The 19,832-nt window shown below is 38.8% G+C and overlaps 1 protein-coding gene across 3 annotated transcripts in view; it reads right to left on the minus strand.

The window, feature by feature from the left end:
* Positions 1–254: 254 nt before the first annotated feature.
* Positions 255–19,832, minus strand: part of ARHGAP18 (Rho GTPase activating protein 18) — a 194,535-nt gene continuing 174,957 nt past the window's right edge. For all 3 annotated transcript variants that reach the window (XM_023230605.2, XM_023230606.3, XM_023230604.3), the window contains exons 13-15: positions 8,590–8,714; positions 4,603–4,664; positions 255–2,732 (exon numbers count right to left, since the gene is read on the minus strand). In XM_023230605.2, the coding sequence (XP_023086373.2) occupies positions 2,641–2,732; positions 4,603–4,664; positions 8,590–8,714 (279 nt within the window). In that variant the 3' untranslated portion in view covers positions 255–2,640. The remainder of the gene's footprint in view (positions 2,733–4,602; positions 4,665–8,589; positions 8,715–19,832) is intronic.

Genomic DNA, 19,832 nt, shown 5'->3' on the forward strand with positions numbered 1-19,832 from the left:
TTCTCCATATGAAGAGAAGAAAGAGAGTCATATGAAGGACATGTTTTCTTCCCCTTCCGCCATGACTGTAGGTTTTCTGAGGCCTCCCCAACTGTATGAGTCAATTAAACTTTTCTTTATAAATTACCCAGTCTCAGGTATTTCTTCATAGCAGTGTGAGAACAGATTAATGAAGCCTCTTTCAGAAAGGAGCATCACCAACGATAACAGGACAACCAGTCCTCCTTTAAGACTTCAAATGTTTCAAACTCAAGGCAAATATATTTGTTTTTATTTTGTCTCATACACACACAGAAAAACAAATAAAAATCTAGCCTGAGATTTAAAACTCACTAAGGGAAAACAATCACAGCAAAGGCAGCAGGTTAATATCAGGATATTTATATTCAAGGATCTATAGTATCAAGCTTTTTTTCTCTTTAGATCCAGGCATGGTGGCATGCACCTGTGGTCCTAGCTACTTAGGAGACTGAGGCAGGAGGATTGCTTGAGCCCCAGCACTTGAGGCTGCAGTTAGCCATGAATGTGCTACTGTACTCCAATCTGGACAACAGAGCAAGACCCTGTCTCTAAAAAAATAAAAGATTTTTTTAAGTCCATATTTTTTGGTTATTTATGTGATATTATTCAATATCGATTAACTTGGGTCATGAGTTCTAAAAGACATTCAAAATAAAATGGCATTTTCACTTTTTAAAAATTAAGATCTGATACTTTTTCATGATCAAAAATGTATTATGTCTCCCTCCTGACCCTCCTTTTCAGGTAGGTAGCAAACATTGTGAAAATTAGTTGGCATAGGCTTCAGAAAACCTTTTACTTAAATCATTATCCTCACTGCTATCTTTTTTTTTTTTTTTTGAAGTCATATACACCTAAAATGTTCTAAGCACATAATTTTTCTTTTATGTTGTTAATTGTTTTCAACTCACTAATAAGTATCATTTTGCTAATTGGGAAATTAATACATATTCTCAAAGAAACAGACTAAACTGTATTTTGAAAATCCTAAAAAATAAAAATTTGTAAAAGGAAAAAACCTAAAGATGAAAACACATTTATATCTCTGACATCTTCCTACTTTAAAAATTACAAAGAAAATAGCAGAAATAAAATAGAGGTGACTTTTAATAACAAAGAGAGTCCATTTCTCAATATTAATAAAGAGCAAAAATACTCATAAACACATAGGATTAAAAGTAATGATTCCAAGAGAAGATAATTTAGAAAAAGGCATTTAATTACAAAATTTTCTTTTAAATAAAAAAGCAATGGCACGAATCACCACGAAATTATTTAAGTGATCATATCCACAGGCTGTTCTTGTAATTATATGCTAAAAATTTATGACTGTTCTCATTAACACCATTCCCCCCCTTTAATTAGAGACGTCAAGAGCTTCTGAGAATGTGTAATTTTTCCTAAAGTACTACTAAAAGTATCATAAACACCATTTGTGCAGCATTCATTTACATCACCTTTTATTTACTACATTCTAAACTCATAAAATATTTAACATTTCTCTACTTCATTCCTCTTATTTACAGTACAGAGGCTCATCTCTTGTCACAATATGGTTTGTGCATTAAAATCCCTGGGAATAGGACTTTTGACAATATTTTAATAAATTGACTCCAATTATTTCAAATAAGAACACAAACAAAAGCTTGTTCACCCAGAAGAGTAACTCTTCCAGTAGACTTATTCAGGAGTTTAAAAAAAAAAATCCCTCTTTAAGTAAAATACATTCTTCAACCATTACTGGATTATACTATCATGCATACTTATAATGCTAATATGACAACACGTAAAGCCAGCTATGACTTTTAAAATTCCATTTAGAAGGGTACAGTAGACAGAAAGTGCTTTGGCTTTCACTCTCTTGTTATCCATAATCCAGTTATTATTTCACATGGGTATATTTTATTTATTCTTAGTATATAAGTATTTAATGGTTCAGTAATAACTGGCTGCTTCTGACAGTCCTATTTTCTTGATTGCTGATACAATTCTGTGAACATAAGTCAGATGAACTGAAAAAAATGCAAATCGCCTCCTGTAATACAGCAGGAAAAGGTGGAATGTTATTATTTGAGCAAATGATTCAAAGAGATGCATACTAACATTCTGTCGTGACAGGAATACTGTGAAATTAGGTATGTTTTAATGTGCTGTCTTCACAACTTGCCATACCTAGTATTTGTTATATTTTTGGTCAAAAAGCAAACCTAACTGGGAAAGGGCAGATGTGAAGAGGCAATAGAGGTGAGACAGCATATATTACAGTATATATGAGTTTAGGAGAAAAGAGTGGGAAGAGAATACATTTTCACATATTTAAAAAAACAACTGTGTCACATCTGGACACATTTCACAGAGCATATGAAAACTGCCCATAAGCTAATTAAGCCTCTTTACTCTCACTCCAAAAATATTTTTTCTAATAATAACATTAATAATAATTAATATAATTCTGGCAGCAGCACAAATCTATGACTTTTTAAGGCTTGAGAGAGTCATTTTTAAATAGTTGGGTACAACTGAGTAATAAAGAGTCCTGCCACTTCTTTTATTTACACTCTTGACTCAGCAAGAATTATTACAGAAGTCCACATGGTTATCTGCAGCTTGTTAAGTCTTCTACAATGGCTTTGACTTTATAACCCACTCAGCATTTGGGTTAAGCTGATATAAATCCTTCATGTAAGTGTCATCATCAAGGCAGCGTTCCCCTGTTAAAATAGATGTTGTGTCAGTTTAATACAGCAGGTAGATTGGTATGCAATTTTAAACTTAAGCTTAATTATTTAACTCTTAAATCTTGGGCTTCAAAATACTTATTCTACTTTGGGAGGCCGAGGTGGGCAGATTGCTTGAGATCAGGAGTTCGAGATCAGCCTGGGCAACATAATGAAACCCCGTCTCTACAAAAAATACAAAAATTAGCTAAGCATGGTGGCTTGCACCTGTAGTCCCAGCTACTCAGGAGGTTGACATGGGAGGATGGCTTGAGCTCAGGAGGTGGAGGTACAATGAGTCGAGGTTGCGCCACTGCACTCCAGCGTGGGTGACAGAGGCAGACACTGTCTCCAAAACAAAACAAATCAAAAAAAAAACTTCTCATTCTTTCCTGTTTCTCAAAATATTGTAAAAATTGGCCAACAACTGGAAAAGTAAAATTGATAGTCTTTCTCTAAATGAATAGGTTTCAAATTAATTTAGGAAGCTGAAAATACTTTGTATGATAGGCTTTTAAATGGTCCCTTAAAAGCTTAATCACCTTATTAGGAGGGGCAATGGTTCTGAATCCACCTAAGAAACTACACTTAATTCCCAAGATCTAAAAGTAAAATAAGAAATCAAATATATTAATATTTAAATAACCTTTACTAATAGAGTTAACAATTCCGGGTTTCTAGTGTCATGGCCTATTTAAAGAATAAGCCTTCACATTCCTATCTTTAACTTTCAATAATTTACTAACATTTTTAATTCCCACAAAAACATTCTACAAAATTTATTGTTTTATATGTATGTACTATATATGTGTGTGTGTGTGTATATGTATGTGTGTGTGTGTGTGTGTGTGTGTGTGTGTATATATATATATATATATTTTTTTATTCTTTTTTTTTTTTTTTTTTGATTTAGAGTCTCGCTCTATTGCCCAGGCTGGAGTGCAGTGGCCTGATCTCGGCTCACTGCAAGCTTTGCCTCCCGGGTTCACGTCATTCTCCTGCCTCAGCCTCCTGAGTAGCTGGGATTACAGGCACCCGCCACCACACCCGGCTAATTTGTTTTTTGTATTTTTAGTAGAGATGGGGTTTAACCATGTTAGCCAGGATGGTCTCGATCTCCTGACCTCATGATCCACCTGCCTTGGCCTCCCAAAGTGCTGGGATCACAGGCATGAGCCACCGCGCCTGGCCTGTAAAATTATTTTTAATTACTATTTTGAACTTAACATTATTTCACTTATTTCTTAATAATTTTACCCTTACCATTTCCAAGAGTCAAAAAAGAGAAAAAGATTATTTCAAATTTTTAAAAAGAGATGGGTAAGACTCACTGATAATTACAAAAGGGTAAAATAAAAAACATGGTCAAAATTAATTCATTCCATTTTTTAAATTACTAATGTGAATTTGAGTGTGTGTGCATGTGTATAAAATTTAGCAGTAAATCAACTATGGTAAAAGTAAATCTGCTTTTACTAAAAATATCTAATACTGTACTATAATAAAGTGTTATCTTAGCCTTATATAAGCTCAACTACTTCCTTTACTATGTGACATGAGTATATTAAAAAGAAGAGAGTTTTGAAAAACTTGCATCATTAACCATTCCAGGAGTTATTCTTACTGTATAGGGAACTTGCCTTTGCTGAAATTGAACATAGATGGGCATTTGTACAGAAGGAGCTCAAACAGAGCCTGAAGAGAAAGGTCAAACCATTAAATAAATTCACAATATTCAGCAACTATCTAAAGCATGGTATATTTTACTTCTAATTTCCTGTTCTTCCTCCAAAGACATAAATAATAACCACTGGCAATATCCAAACAGCATGTGAAATGCAAAGAGAAAAAAAACCCTGCTTACCAATATTTCCTCCAATTTCATACAAAAAAACTTCTCCTTTCTTGAGAGTCTGGGCAACCCCACTATGAGGGACAAAACAAAGGGATTACTTGTATCATCAAACAGCTTGCAAGTAAATCACTTTAACATGCTTGGGGAATTCTGGCTGGTATGGAAAATTCATAACTTAGACACACTGTAATTATCTACACGTTTGTATTTTCCCATCTGTTAAATGTACCCAATAGGTAATAACAGTGTCACACCTGTACATTAAGATAAACAAATGGAATTATACATCTGAAGGCAAAATAGTAAATCAGTATCTAAATTTGTAAAATTCAAAAGAAAAGTTAATGTAACATTTCAGCTGCCAATCAAATTATTAATATGATTATCTACTTTGTATACAAGCCTAAATGGTCCTCAGAAAACTATTAAAAGAAATGTTTCCACCTTAGTTTTCACATTATGCTTATTTAATAAGTATTTATCATGGGTTTGCTGTGCTAACAACTCCAGTAGTGTGCAAGATGCATATAAAGAATAAGACATGCTTCTGGCTGGGTGTGAAGGCTCATGCCTGTAATCCCAGTACTTTGGGAGGCCAAAGCAGGTAGATCGCTTGAGCCCAGCCCGGGCAACATGGCAAAACCCCGTCTCTACCCAAAATACAAAAAATTCAGCCGGGCATGGTGGCGAGCGCCTGTGATCCTAGCTGCTCGGGAGGCTGAGGTGGGAGGACTGCTTGAGCCCAGGAGATGGACGTTGCAGTGAGCTGAGATTGCGCCACTGCATTCCAGCCTGGGAGACAGAATGAGACCCTGTCTCCAAAAACACCAAAAAATTAAAAAAAAAAAAAAAAAAAAGTGTTTAAAGATTTACACTCTTCAAAGAATAAAGTGTTCCAGAACATTAGCTTCAAACATAAAAATTGGTGAAACTCAGTGGCTTTCAAATCTTTCTATAAAAGAATTACCTCAGAAACCTGCTAAAAATTCAGACCGAGAGCTCTAGAAACTCAGATTAACTGGTCTAGAATAAAGCCCAAGAAACTGCTTTTCAAATGCTCTATAGTGGATTCTGAAGCATGGCAAGGTTAGTGGACCACTGAGATAAGGTCCTGAAGACACACTCTTTGGAACTGAGAAGAGAAAATCAGGTCTGACTTGTATTCAAGCCATTAGTAAGAACATGGTATAGCAGCAGCGCTCCTCACCACCCATGGAATGGTTCATTTGGTTCTCCTCCTTTCTCTCCCCACCCTGTGTCCCTGGCACACTGGAGGGCTCTCTGGGTCCTCAGGCAGGCTATGTTCCACCTGCTGCACTGCATCTGATCCACTTTGTTTCCATCCAGGGTATAGGTTTATCTTTTAAATTAAGTCATTTAATCATTATTATTTTTGTTTTTAATCTAGTACATAACACAATCAACTATGAGTCTAAAGAGAGTCCCTATTTCTGTGAAAACCAAATTGAATGTTTCAGGAGACTTGATTTAAAGAAAAACATCTAGTTAGATATTGCTGTCAGACTGATTCTCAAGTATCTGTGTTCTACTTTAAAGAAACAGCAACTAGATTTCCTGGCATACTCAGATTTTTGCATAATGCTAATCAACAAATTCATTAAAGAAAAGGCAATAATCCTTTATCAAATAATGAATGAATGTGCGATTTATTATACATATATTGTATGTCATTCATGTATCTATTGGCTTCAGCTGAGGAGGTGGGGGGGAGAAAAAGAATGGAAGGATATAGAGTTTCCAACTGCCTCAACACAGGCGGAATACAAATGGAAGAAGCACAGGAATGTGGTGGAAGAAATATATAAACATTTACTGAGAATTTCACTTACTATGCGGCCCAGACAGACAGTGCGATATGTGCACGGTCATTTTCCTAGTTAATTACAATAATAGACGCTATTCTGGTCCATTCTTATAAATGAGGAAGTTGGTACTTAAAGAGATGATAAAAACTAGCTGAAGGTGAAACAGAAATAGTTAGCTTTGAAATCCAGATTGCATCCCCAAGCATAGGGAAAGGGGCTGAGGACTGGGGGCGGAAGTGAGGTAAATGGAGAAGTTTACCAGACTTCCATCTAGGTGGAGAAGGATAGGAGGAAGAGCGGGAAGAATATACCCTGCTCCGGGTGTAGCAAATGCTTATTTAATACAAACACCACAAGCAGGAAATCCAAATTTGTCAGAGGATAGCTGTCACAAGTTGGTGCTTTCTGTAACAATATACCTATGATTGTTTCATGCTATACCTTAAATATTAAAGTCACAGTTGAATGTGGAGTACAGCTTCATAGTCTCATATTATTAGCAAGTAGAGGAACAAAAGCACAGACTAAATTGAGCACTTGGGTCCTGAAAGCAAATGTAAATTAACTGTGTCTGGCTGGAAAGAGCTGCTTCTATCTGAAGTCTGGCCAGGTCTTCAGGTACACATTCTGGGAGACAATGAGAGCATGGCTGGTGGGAAGAATGGCAAAAGTTAGTATCTACTAAGTCAAAGTAGGGAGCAGAGAGGAAGTGGACCGACTTTGCAGAAGCTGCAAAACACTATAGGGAGCAAAGACATTTGAGAACTTCCAACTGCCCCCAGGACATAATCCCCAAAACTCCATCTCAGACTCTGCACTAGTGGTTCCCAGATCTATGGTGCTCTGTAGATCCTCCAGCCAGCGTGGAGAATGGTGAAGGGGACTGCCTTCAGAGTGAAACCACAGATTGAGAATTCCAGCTCTACCACCTATGAAAAATGTGTGACCTTGCAAATCTCTGTTTTGTTATCAGTGAAACAGACGCAATAATAGCACTTACTTCAGAGTGCTGTTTTGAGGGACGTTTACACTGGCTTATTGAAGCCTAGATACTACCGATAAACCTCTCTCTCATTTCGTCACCATCTGTTAGCTGCACAGATTCATCCTTTCTCCCAATTTATAAACCCTGAGGGAAGGTACTTTAAAATATATGTTTATATCTCCCCTTCCATTTATGGTACTAGAAGTATGTAATATGTTTCTGTTCTAGCACAGGGCCTTAAACAGAACAGAAGCATGTTACATACTTCTAGTACCATATATTAAAATTGGAGAGGCTTTGGCGGAAAGCTTGATTGAAGCCCCCAAATGTTAGAGTGAGGAGATTCAATTCAATGAAAGACCAAGAGAGAGTATTCGTAAACTGAGATGCCAATGCCCTGGATTTCCCTCTGGTTTTAAACATTTACTTTATTTCAGTGACTGAAAATGTGGCTGGAGAAGGCATGAAAACATGACTTCAGCTAAAAGAAAGAATTCAAAGGGCAAAACCTGAAAATTCAATAGACTTGTTAGAATCTCTAAAATTTAAGAAAAGATACTACCAAGTGTTCTGGAAAGGGCATACTCTAATATAGTGAGAGGGATGCTAGCAGCTTTCCAATGACTTTCCCTGCCCCGTCAACCCCAAAATATAGATGAAGGGCCTGTTGTCCTTAATGAGGATGGTATGTTCTCCCCTGAGACTTCAGCACTCAAAGGCCTGGTTTTCCTCTTTCCACTCTTTATGGTTTGTTTTTAAATTTGACCATTTTGAAATTCATTATATTTCATAGAAAAAGTTGTGTCTTTTCTTTATTTTAATGCCACTGCATCCTAATTAGTAATTTTTCTTACAGCCTACAAACAGTAATTAACCTCCAATCAACATATCCTGGAAAGAATATTGAGTGGTCTCGCTTGGCAAGCCCATCACAGGCCCAGTGAAGGAACGCTCAAATCCTGCTTGAATCAGGCTCAACCTGAACACAAGCCACATCAAATGAACTAAACTCATTCTACCAGTCTAATGGTTAAGTCTGCTGTTCTCTTCTTCTGGGAACACAACATTTTTAAGCATTTCATACTACCCCACAATTAAAAAAAGGAAAAAAAAAGCAGCAGCGAAGGGGAGAGAGCGAGCAAGTGAGTTATGCCATGGAATAATTAACACAAAACAGGCCTCTACCTTTCTTGGCTGAGAAACCTGGCAAGTACATCACTGGCTTTTAGTTCTTCAGTTAGCTGTATTGCCATGGAAACTTTCGAAAGATGGGGAGCTTGCACTCGAATCACTCCCTGAGGAACGTCAGCCTGCAAAGCAATAATGACACTGGAACAAAGCTGGCAGCAGCTGGAACGTGTAACTCTACAACGCATTATATAGTAAGTGTGCTTAACTACTACACATTTTACTTCACTACATAAAAACCTTAACTACTGTATAATGTAATTTGCTAAATTACATCAAACCTCAAATATCCTCTTAATGGTGATAGGGGAACTTTATAATGCCTGTGCAGTAATGCTTAATTATTTTTAAAGATGTAAAGAATGACAGCAATAACCATTACTGCCATATTAAGTGCTGATTTCTGAGTATTATCTACTGGAGGGTGCTTCTTCTTCATGTAGCAATTTATGAAATTGAATCAGAAAGAAGTTACTTTGTGTGCTATTGCAATATGTACATTTGAAAAATCTTCCCGGACATTCACAAAATTTCACAAAAATTTTTTTGTCTCTGAATGTTTTATAAAAAAGAAACAAGCTTTTCTATTTATATTATGTCTGTTCCCCATTGGTTAATGAGCTCATGCTTTTTGGCTATACACTTTGAACTTACGATGACCCCTTCTAAATCTTTTGCCCATGGATGTGAAAAACATTTTATGGATTCGAGAATACCAGTGAAAGTTTATGAGGTTTGTAATACCAAAATGTCAGCTATAGCATTAGAAATATTAGGCTTAATTAATTCCTAAATGGTTTTGCTAAAATAAATACTATTATTTATAACCATTATGACTTAGACCTTAGAATAAACAGCAAGCATAAATCATGTTTAAAAGATAATGCTTTAAAAAATATAAATACCCTGTTCAATTGAATCAAAATTTATTAAGCATCTGCTGAGTACCAGATATTGTACTGTGTTTACTTACCTAGTAATAAGAAACAAGTCCTTTACTGCATAATATTATTTTATGCCCATAATATCATGTCCTTTTTTTTTTTTTCTTTGTAATGTACACGGTCTTGAATTTTTTTTTTTAAGATAAACATCTCGGGAGTTTGAGACTAGCCTAGCCAACATGGCAAGACCCTGTTTCTACTAAAATTAAAGAAATTAGCTGGGTGGGTGTGGTGGTGCCCACCTGTAATCCCAGCTACTCGGGAGGCTGAGGTAGAAGAACTGCTTGAACCTAGGAGGCGGAGTTTGCAGTGAGCCGAGACGCACTCCAGCCTGGGAGACAGAGTGAGACTCCATCTCAATAAATAAATAAATAAATATCAAGCAGAGATAGACAACAGATGCCATTAATCTGATTTCTTTCAAAGTTCAACAAAAATAATATACCTTTAGAATCAGGCTCTATAAAAATGTAGGTACCCTAAAAGATTTAATATTGCTTCTCAGTAATATCAGAGATTTAGTGTGGGAATAACAAGAAAAAGAAGCAACACTGTATAAGACTGTACAGTGAATACGGGACTGGGTAAGGCCATGGACTGCAAACAACAGCTAGACCTGCAAAGGTATCACAAAGGACCTGACCATCAACCTCAGAAATCCTGCTGCAGAGTGGGTGGTGCCCCACCTGCCTCCTTCCTCTGACCAATCAGTGAAGGGCCACAGAACACATTACTCCAAACCTTAACAAAAATAGACAAAGGCTTCCAGGGCCTTGCACTCATGATTTTGCTGGGCTAACTTTGGTCATAGCATCCTCTACTAACTTCTCTTTCAGGACATATTATGCTCAATTCAATCTGTGAAGGACAACCTAATTCCAACCTCCCAATTCCAACCTGTGCCCAAATCCCTCAATTCCTGTTTCATCTTTCTATCCAGCCTGAATCCTTGGCTTGGTTTTTTGACTTACCGATACTTTAATCTATGACCTTGACCTCATCCCTAGGATACAAGTATAATTTCCTCCGTCCTTGATTCTGTGACAGGCTTTATTTTCACTTGTAACACTTTGGAAAACCTGCTGCTTCTTGCAATGGATGGGGCATTTCATGTGGTACAAAGCAGTTATTAAATCAATGGTGTAACATACAACTCAGGGACTCCATGAACTTCTCCCTGGGATTTGAACTCTAGGTTATTTCCCATTATGGCCATTTAACCTGTTCGCACGGCCTCACCTATCTGTTGCCTCATAGGAGGTGGAAAATAATAAGTGGCATGGACACCTTTAACGTCAGACTGAAAATTGTAATAGCAACATCTGAAGCATTGAGACTGTGCTCATAAAACCCCAATCCACCTTGTCTACTCAGTAAGCACAACAGTATTAGTACTTTGGATTCTGTTAGTTTATCACTATTTTTACTATTGTTTTGTGGAGGGACCTGAATGGCAGGCTAGAGTTTGCAGATAGCCATGTACTTTATATCGAGGTTAAAAGTTAGGAAATCCTGGTTAAGTCATAGTGTCAAATATCCTTATATATAGGTTTATCAGGGACAGAAATTGCTCCCATAGTCACATCTCATCCAGCCCTAGAATATCAAGGCAGTCAAATCTACACTGACATTTAAAGGGAAGATGATTGGATTAAGTTTTTATATAGAGAAAGTCCACAATAAATGAGTTGCAAAACCAAAATGATTCAGAAAATAATATATTATCATAGAGAGTTCAGGAGTATGGCAATCTTAAGTCAGCTCCTTGCCTTTCCCCCCACTATTTCTTGTAGCACCGCCTATTGTTTAGATAAAAAGGTCCATCAGCACTCCAAGCTTTCCTATCTTTGTGTACGTTCTACTCCCCCTCCCAAATCTCTCTGCTAACCATTTTTCAAGGCTCAGCTCAAATACCTCAAACTCCATGGACTCTTCCATGCTCCACAGGGTCAAAATGAATCTCTTCATTCTCGTTCTTATAAAGGAGAGCTGACTCTCCTTTATAAGGGTCCTACTATATGACCTGTATTCTGGTTGTATGCCACATGTCTTACTCTTATATGTAGCCACCCATCAATGTGTATTGATTAAATGAATCATTCAAAATTACTTATTTTTTGTTTGTTTTTACTAACAATGATAACATAAAGTAAAATTAATCTAGAATAAAAGAAAGTATGCAAAGGGGTATTTCCTTAATGGCAAAAAATCATCTTAGGAACATTGTCTAAAAGAAACAAGTTAAGGTGCCTCTATCCACCATATGGTATTCCCTCTACTACCAAGAAAAGACAGGAAAGGAAAGAAAGCAGAGAAAAGGAATTAAATATGTTACAAGAGACAATTCAGTCACTTACTTCTGTAGAGAGCCAAAGAGAAAAGCCAGAGTTACCAACATTAGCATGTACCTGCTTGGGGATGTAGTCTCTTTTCCCCTCCAACACCTCTCATGAAGAGCTGAATGTATTAGCCTCTTCTCGTGCTGCTACGAAGAAATACCCAAGACTGGGTAATTTACAAAGAAAAAAGGTTTAATTGATTCACAGTTCCTCACGGCTAGGGAGGTCTCAGGAAACTTACAAGCATGGCAGAAGGCACCTCTTCACAGGGCAGCAGGAGAGAAATGTCAAACAAAGGGGGAAAAGTCCCTTATAAAACCATCAGATGTCACGAGAACTCACTCGCTATCACAAGAACAGCAGCATAAGGGTTACTACCCCCATGATTCAATTACCTCCTACCAGGTGCCTCCCACAACACATGCAGATTATGGAAACTACAATTCAAGATGAGATTTGGGTGGGGTATCATTCCATCCCCAGCCTCCCAAAATCTCATGTCCTCACATTTCAAAACATAATCATGCCTTTCCAACAGTCCCCCAAAGTCTTAACTCATTCCAGCATTAACCTAAAAGTCCAAGTCCAAGGCCTCGGCTTCATCTGAGACAAGGCAAGTCTCTTCCGCCTATGAGCCTGTAAAATCAAAAGCAAGTTAGTTTCTTCCTGGATACAATGGGGATACAGGCATTGAGCAAATGCACCCATTCTAAATGGGAGAAATTGGCCAAAACAGGGGGCTACAGGCCCCATGCAAGTCCGAAATCTAACAGGGAAGTTGCCAAATCTTTTTTTTTTTTTTTTTTTTTCAATGGAGTCTTGCTTTGTCACCCAGGCTGGGGTGTAGTGGCATGATCTCAGCTCACTGCAACCTCTGCCTCCCGGGTTCAAGCGATTCTCCTGCCTCATCCTCCCAAGTAGCTGAGATTATAGGTGCTTGCCACCATGCCCAGCTAAATTTTGTATTTTTAGTAGAGACAGGTTTCACCATGCTGGCTGCTGGTCTTGAACCCCTGACCTCAAGTGATCCACCCTCCTTGGCCTCCCAGAGTGCTGGGTAACAGGCATGAGCCACCATGCCCAGTCTAACCAAATCTTAAAGTTCTAAAAAGATCTTCTTTGACTCCATGTCTCACATTCAGGTCATGCTGATACAAGAGGTAGGCTCCAACAGTCTTGGGCAGCACTGTCCCTATGGCTTTGCAGGGTACAATCCCCCTCCCAGCTGCTTTCACAGGCTGCTGTTGAGTGTCTGCAGCCTTTCTAGGCACATAGCAACAGCTGTCAGCGGATCTACCATTCTGGGGTCTGAAGAAGGACAATGGCCCTCCTCTTATAGCTCCACTAGGCAGTGTCCCAGTGGGGACTCTGTGTGAGGGCTCCAAACCCACATCTCCCTTCTGCACTGCCTTAGTAGCGGTTCTCCATGAGGGCTCTGCCCCTGCAGCAAATTTTGCCTGGACATCCAGGCATTTCTGGATATCCAGGCATTTCCATACATCCTCTAAAATATAGGCAGAGATTCCCAAATCTCATTCCTTGACTTTGGTGTTCCTACAGACTAAACACCATATGTCAACTTGCCAGGCTTGGGGTTTGCACCCTCTGAAGTAATGGCCCGAGCTGAACCTTGGCGCCTTTTAGCCACGGCTGGAGCTGAAGCAGCTGGGATTCAGGGAACCACGTCCTGAGGCTGCGTAGAGCAAAGGGGCCCTGGGCCTGGCCCAGGAAATCAGTTCTCCCTCCTAGGCCTCTCTGTGATGGGAAGGGCTGCCTTGAAGGTCTCTGACATGCCTTAGAGACATTTTTCCCATTGTCTTGGTGATTAACATTTAGCTTCTTGTTACTTATGCAGATGTCTGCAGTGGGATTGAACTTCTCCCCGGAAATGGGTTTTTGTTTTCTATCACATTGTCAGGCTGCAAATTTTCCAGACTTTCATGTTCTGCTTCCCCTTGAATGCTTTGCCGCTTGGACATTTCCTCCACCAGATACCCTAAATCATCTCTCTCAAGTTCAAAGTTTCACAGACCTCTAGGGCAGAGTCAAATTGCTACCAGTTTCTTTGCTACAGCACAGCAAGAATCACCCTTATTCCAGTTGCCAACAAGTTCCTCATCTCCATCTGTGACCACCTCAGCATGGACTTCTTTGTCCATAACACTATCAGCATTTTGGTCAAAGCCATTCAACGCATCTCTAGAAGTACCAAACTTTCCCACATCTTCCTGTCTTCTGAGCCCTCCAAGTCTCTAGAAAGTTCCAAATTCTTTCATATTTTGTTATCTTCTTCTGAGCCCTCCAAACGGTTCCAACCTCTGCCTGTTACCCAGTTTCAAAGTCACTTCCACATTTTCAGGTATCTTTACAGCAGCACCCCACTCTATCGGTACCAATATCTGTATTAGTCATGGTTCTCTAAAGGGACAGAATTCATAGCATAGATGTATACATAAAGGGGAGTTTATTAAGGAGTACTGACTCACATGATCACATGGTGAAGTCCCACAATAGCTCATCTGCAAGATGAGGAGCAAGGAAGCCAGTCCAAGTCCCAAAACCTCAAAAGTGGGGAAGCGGACAGTACAGCCTTCAGTCTGTGGCTGAAGGCCAGACAGCCCCTGGCAAACCACTGGTGTAAGTCCAACAGTCCAAACCTTGAAGAACTTAAGAGTCCAGCGTTCGAGGGCAGGAAGCATCCAGCCAGGAGAAAGATGAAAGCCAGAGGACTCAGCAAGTCTGTTCCTTCCACTTTCTTCTGCCTATTTTTATTCTAGCCATGGTGGCAGCTGATTAGATGGTGCCCACCCACATTGAGGGTGGGTCTGCCTCTCCAGTCCACCAACCTAAATGTTAATCTCCTTTGGCAACACCCTCACAGATACACCCAGGAACAACACTTTGCATCCTTCAGTCCAATCAAGTTGACACTCAATATTGACCATCACACGAAGAAGGCCTCTAATAATATGACCATAAGCCCATGATTTCTAAATGAGCTCAGGTATCATAGCTTTGGGGAGTACGACCATGCTTCCTTATGAAATGAGGGGTTGAGTTCAGGGTGGTATAAGGACTTGCACAGAAAGCACCACATCTGACCCAGGAATCTAGGATCTTTCTGATAGTTAAGAGTTTTAATAAAGAGTCCCAAGGTACTAGCTTCTGGGGGTAATTGAGAGTTTTCACGTTTATGTGTAATGTTAGGTAATTGACATATAATTGACATAAAATCCACAGGCTGGTTTTTGCCAAGATGGGAAGCAGCATGAGTACTCTCCTACAGATTCCTTCTGGCTATGAAATAAAACATTTCCCACATCCCTTTCCCTCAATGAGCAGGGGATGAGGTTAAGTCACCTTTGAGCTCAGCAAGAAACCTTCCCAAGCTACAAACTGTAATCTTTTTGACTTATTTCAAACAGCTTGAATATCAATATCCTTGGAAAGCATTTCATTAAACTAACAATAGTACATGGTTTTCATTAAACCTTCCTAGGCTGACATTCCCTGACCACTAGAGAACCTGTATTCTATAGCAGGGAGAGCGTGTGCGTGTGTGGTTTGTGTGTCTATGGGATATGAACATTTCTCAGCTTGTTTATTTCTGCAGTGATTCATCCCATCCAAATTCTTACAATGATACAGAGATCGAGTTTGACTCAATATGGATCTACAATGCTCTTTATCTCTGAAGAAGAAATGAGTTTAACCAGTATATATAATGGTAAAGTTAAAGAGTTAAACTTGTTTCTGGGAAGTTTTTTGCTGGATATCTTGAGAAGGAAGGCCAAATGATATTTATGAAGATGACAAACAATAGATTATGCCAAAGCCATCATTTAAATGGTGTATGACAACCACTATTAAGTACTAGAATCATGCTGTATCGAATACTGAAGCTATTAGTATACTAATTACATTGAGCTGCCAAGCTTTGAAAAGACATAACATGCCTGATCGTTAAGCCAAACAGTCTGTTCTTAACTTGAGCCATAATCATAACTGAATCTGTACACAGTATGATCTTTACGACCTTTCTATTTCACATGTTTTAATCTAAAGTTGTGACTCTGTCCCCTGCATTTTTTTTCCCCATTGAGATAGGGGAGGAGTGTGCTTGCGAACTGCAGTTATGGGAGATACAGCAGGACTGGAGAAGGGAAGTATTTGACTAACACACCATCAAAGAAAAGTCACAAAGGATTTTACAACTTCAAGAGCGTTAATTTCTTATGCATGCAAGGTTACAATAATAGAGAAAATGACCTCATATTGTCTTCACATGTTTTACATATTGAAATAAAGTTTATATTTCTAAACTTGATTTTATTATTATCTGATTAAATCACAATTTTAGTATTTTTTCATAAGGTATATAAAAATACTGCATTGCTCATATTTTTGCACTCTAGAGATTAGAAATTTAATGTCAGACCTGTAGAAGAGGTCTTTTTCTTTTCCATTAAAAGCTAATTTAAATGTAAAGCTGACATTTTTTATGCTACGGAAAACCCTTTTTATCTTCAAAAGGGCAAATTGGAAATACAGCTTTTTCAAAAAGAAGGCCAGATATAACACATATTTTAGAAAATTAAACAGGGACATTTTAGCAAGGTATCTTAAACTAAAATGGTATATTCATCACCCTAGTCTGAACTGACAATACTGGGAAGTGGTGATATAAAAGGAATTCTCTAGTATCTTGAACTATGTGCTAATTATAATTGGATCTTTGTTATCCAAATGCCTTAAACTTTTATCCAACTCACAGATTCAGAGGATTTTAAAGAGAAAGGCTTAAAATAACTTCCAGAGTTAATAAGCATTCAATTTCCAATGACATAAGTTCTAGTATTTTTTCTTTTAATGTGGTATTTTTATGCACTATTAAAAAATCAGGGAATGTCATAAAAAGAAATAAGATTTTGTGCTTGATATTGTAATTTGATTTTCCACTTGGGTCCCCAAGTAAATCCAGACACTGTTTCCAGACCTAAAGCAGATGCTCGAAACAATACCTGCCACAACGCTTTGCAGCGAGAACCATTAAATGAAATCAGAGTTGCAATTCTAAACAGAGTTGTGCATAAAGGCACACAACCCTGGCCACAAACAACTCAGCATCTACACCGCACTGCTGCCAATGCCAGGATTCTTCCAGTGGTAGCAACAGATTTCTTTTTCACAGCCATAGCCCTACGCTCTAAAGTGTGACAAGATTATTCTGGAACTTTCAGCAAGTCACGTAAGCTCTCTAAAGCTTGAGTTCCTCCCTGGTAAATTAAGGGTGTGATACTAGCATGTCCCAAGTTAGCACTAACATTAACCCTAGGAGAGAAAGCCTTTTGTTTCCTTGACCTATGAGGTCAGATGTGGTGAGCAGCATATGGCATCTTTGACAGAATCTCACAGAGCCACTCTGTACCCTCATTCTCATAAACGAACAGCCTCCCTTTGAGAGGCGAGCTTGAATGGCAGAAGAAACACCATACAAACCTAAGTCACAATAACCCTGAGGCCTGGATGAGTCAACAAATCATAACCAATTGTTCATGAAAGCTGCCCCCACATTCTTAGTAGGCAGAGATGCAATCTGAGGTAATTATAAGATATCTGGCATTTCCTTTAAAATTCTAAAAGAAAGAAACATGTGGGAGACAGGATGCAACAAGATCAGAAAAATGTGTTCAATTGTTGATGATAAAGGTTTTGGGGGACTCAGGTACTATTCTTTCTACTCATATGTGTGTTAAAAAAAAAAGTTTCATAGGCCGGGCACGGTGGCTCAAGCCTGTAATCCCGGCAGTTTGGGAGGCCGAGACGGGCGGATCACGAGGTCAGGAGATCAAGACCATCCTAGCTAACACGGTGAAACCCCGTCTCTACTAAAAATACAAAAAACTAGCCGGGCGAGGTGGCGGGCGCCTGTAGTCCCAGCTACTCCAGAGGCTGAGGCAGGAGAATGGCGTAAACCCGGGAGGCGGAGCTTGCAGTGAGCTGAGATCCCGCCACTGCACTCCAGCCCAGGCGACAGAGCAAGACTCCGTCTCAAAAAAAAAAAACAAAACAAAAAAAAAAGTTTTATGATAAAATTAAATATATATGTGCATACACACATACAAACACACCAATAGGAAGAGGTAATTACCCTTCCAGTTTTTAGACAATACACACGCCCAAGTCCTGCCCTGGGAGAGTCTGACTCAGTGGGTGTAGTGAGTCACCCAATCATAGTTTCCTTTTTGTTTTGTTCTAAAATAATATTGGTAGGCCAGGTGCAGTGGCTCACACCTGTGATTCCAGGTGTGAGAGGCTGAGGAAGGAGGATTGCTTGAGGCCAGGAGCTCGAGATCAGCCTGTGCAACATAGCAAGACCCTGTCTCTACAAAAAACTTTAAAAATTAACCAGGCATGGTGGTGCATGCCTGTAGTCCCACTGACTATGAGGCTGAGGTGGGAGGATCCCTTGAGCCTGCAACTTTGAGGTTACAATGAGCCATGATTGCACCATTGCACTTCAGCCTGAGTGACAAAGCAAGATCTTATCTCCAAAATTAAACAAACCTTTAAAAAATTAAATATTACAGATGCCTCTATTGTGAATTTCTGGTTAAACACCATTAACCTGCTCCTAGGCTATCATTTTATAAAAGAAACTGAAGCCCACAAAGTTAAAATGACTTGTCACACTCACTCATGGCAGAGCTGGGGCTACATCCTCAAGCCAGGTGACTTCTGAGGTGTATGTGTGGGTGCAGGTGTGTGTGTTATCAACCCCAACAAGTTAAAGGCTATCAGAAAATGATTATTATTAATGGTCTACAATTTTCTTATTGTTCCTCCAACTGTTTCTTCCTAGTATAATTAATGGATAAGACATATTAGTATTTAAGAACATCTACATTTGAACCAGACACTTAGTATGAGGTAATCACTAAAAACACTTGCCTTATGAGGTAAATTGAGTACATCTTACAAGCTGGCTCAAATTATTAATTACCTAGTCTAGCATGTCTTAATAATACGAAGGCTCGATTTTAAACAGTTAGCTTTAATAGCATACAAAATTATTATTTTTTAAGAGGGGTTTCACTGTGCTACCCAGGCTGACATCTAACTCTGGGCTCAAGTGATCCTCCTGTTCAGCCTCCCAAGTAGCTGGGACTACAGGTGCATGCCACTGCATCGAGCCAAAGCCTCTTAAAAATATTACCTTGAAGAATGTTTATGATCTATAATCTCTTTCACTCTCCAATCCCTGGCAATCTAGCTTCTTCCATAAATTATTATTGACAATGTTTTGGGGAAAGTAATAATTAACCTTCAAATTCAAAAACCTTTGTCCAATGTTAACCTTACTCAGCCTCTCCGCAGCATTTGGCATTACTAACCAAGCTCTTTTTACTTAGTCTACTCTTTCTGCCTGGGCTTCAGATAAACTGTACATCCTTCAACTTTCTCTTACTTCCTATTATTTCCTAGCATCCTTTACCAGCTCTTCTTGAATGGCCCATACTTCAATATTGGAATCCCTAGAGATCTCTCTTTGCCTCTTTATTTTCTTACTCCATATATCCACCTTGTATAATATGAATCACTCTATGGCTTCAACAACAATTTCTAGGCTCATCCCAAAGGTGTGCCTCCAATGCTGGACGCTCCTTGAAATTCAGGCCCCTGTAGCCAACTCTCACACAGGCACGTTAACCCAAAGTGTCAAAAACTTTCTTTTACGTCTGTTTCCCTTTTGCTTGATGCTAAAGTCACCCAAGGCAAAATTTGGCAAGTCATTCTAGATTCCCTTCTTCTTCCACACCCTTCACATCCAATCAGTATCCACATCTTGCAGGGTTCCTATTGGCTCACATTCTAAAGTTTTTTCCATTGTCAACAGGGCCTTGGCTCTAGCCCAGGACCATTTTAAGAACTACATATGAAACATATTTTATAACAG

Source organism: Piliocolobus tephrosceles, chromosome 5 (genome assembly GCF_002776525.5).
Source record: "Piliocolobus tephrosceles isolate RC106 chromosome 5, ASM277652v3, whole genome shotgun sequence".
Classification (NCBI taxonomy): Eukaryota; Metazoa; Chordata; class Mammalia; order Primates; family Cercopithecidae; genus Piliocolobus; species Piliocolobus tephrosceles.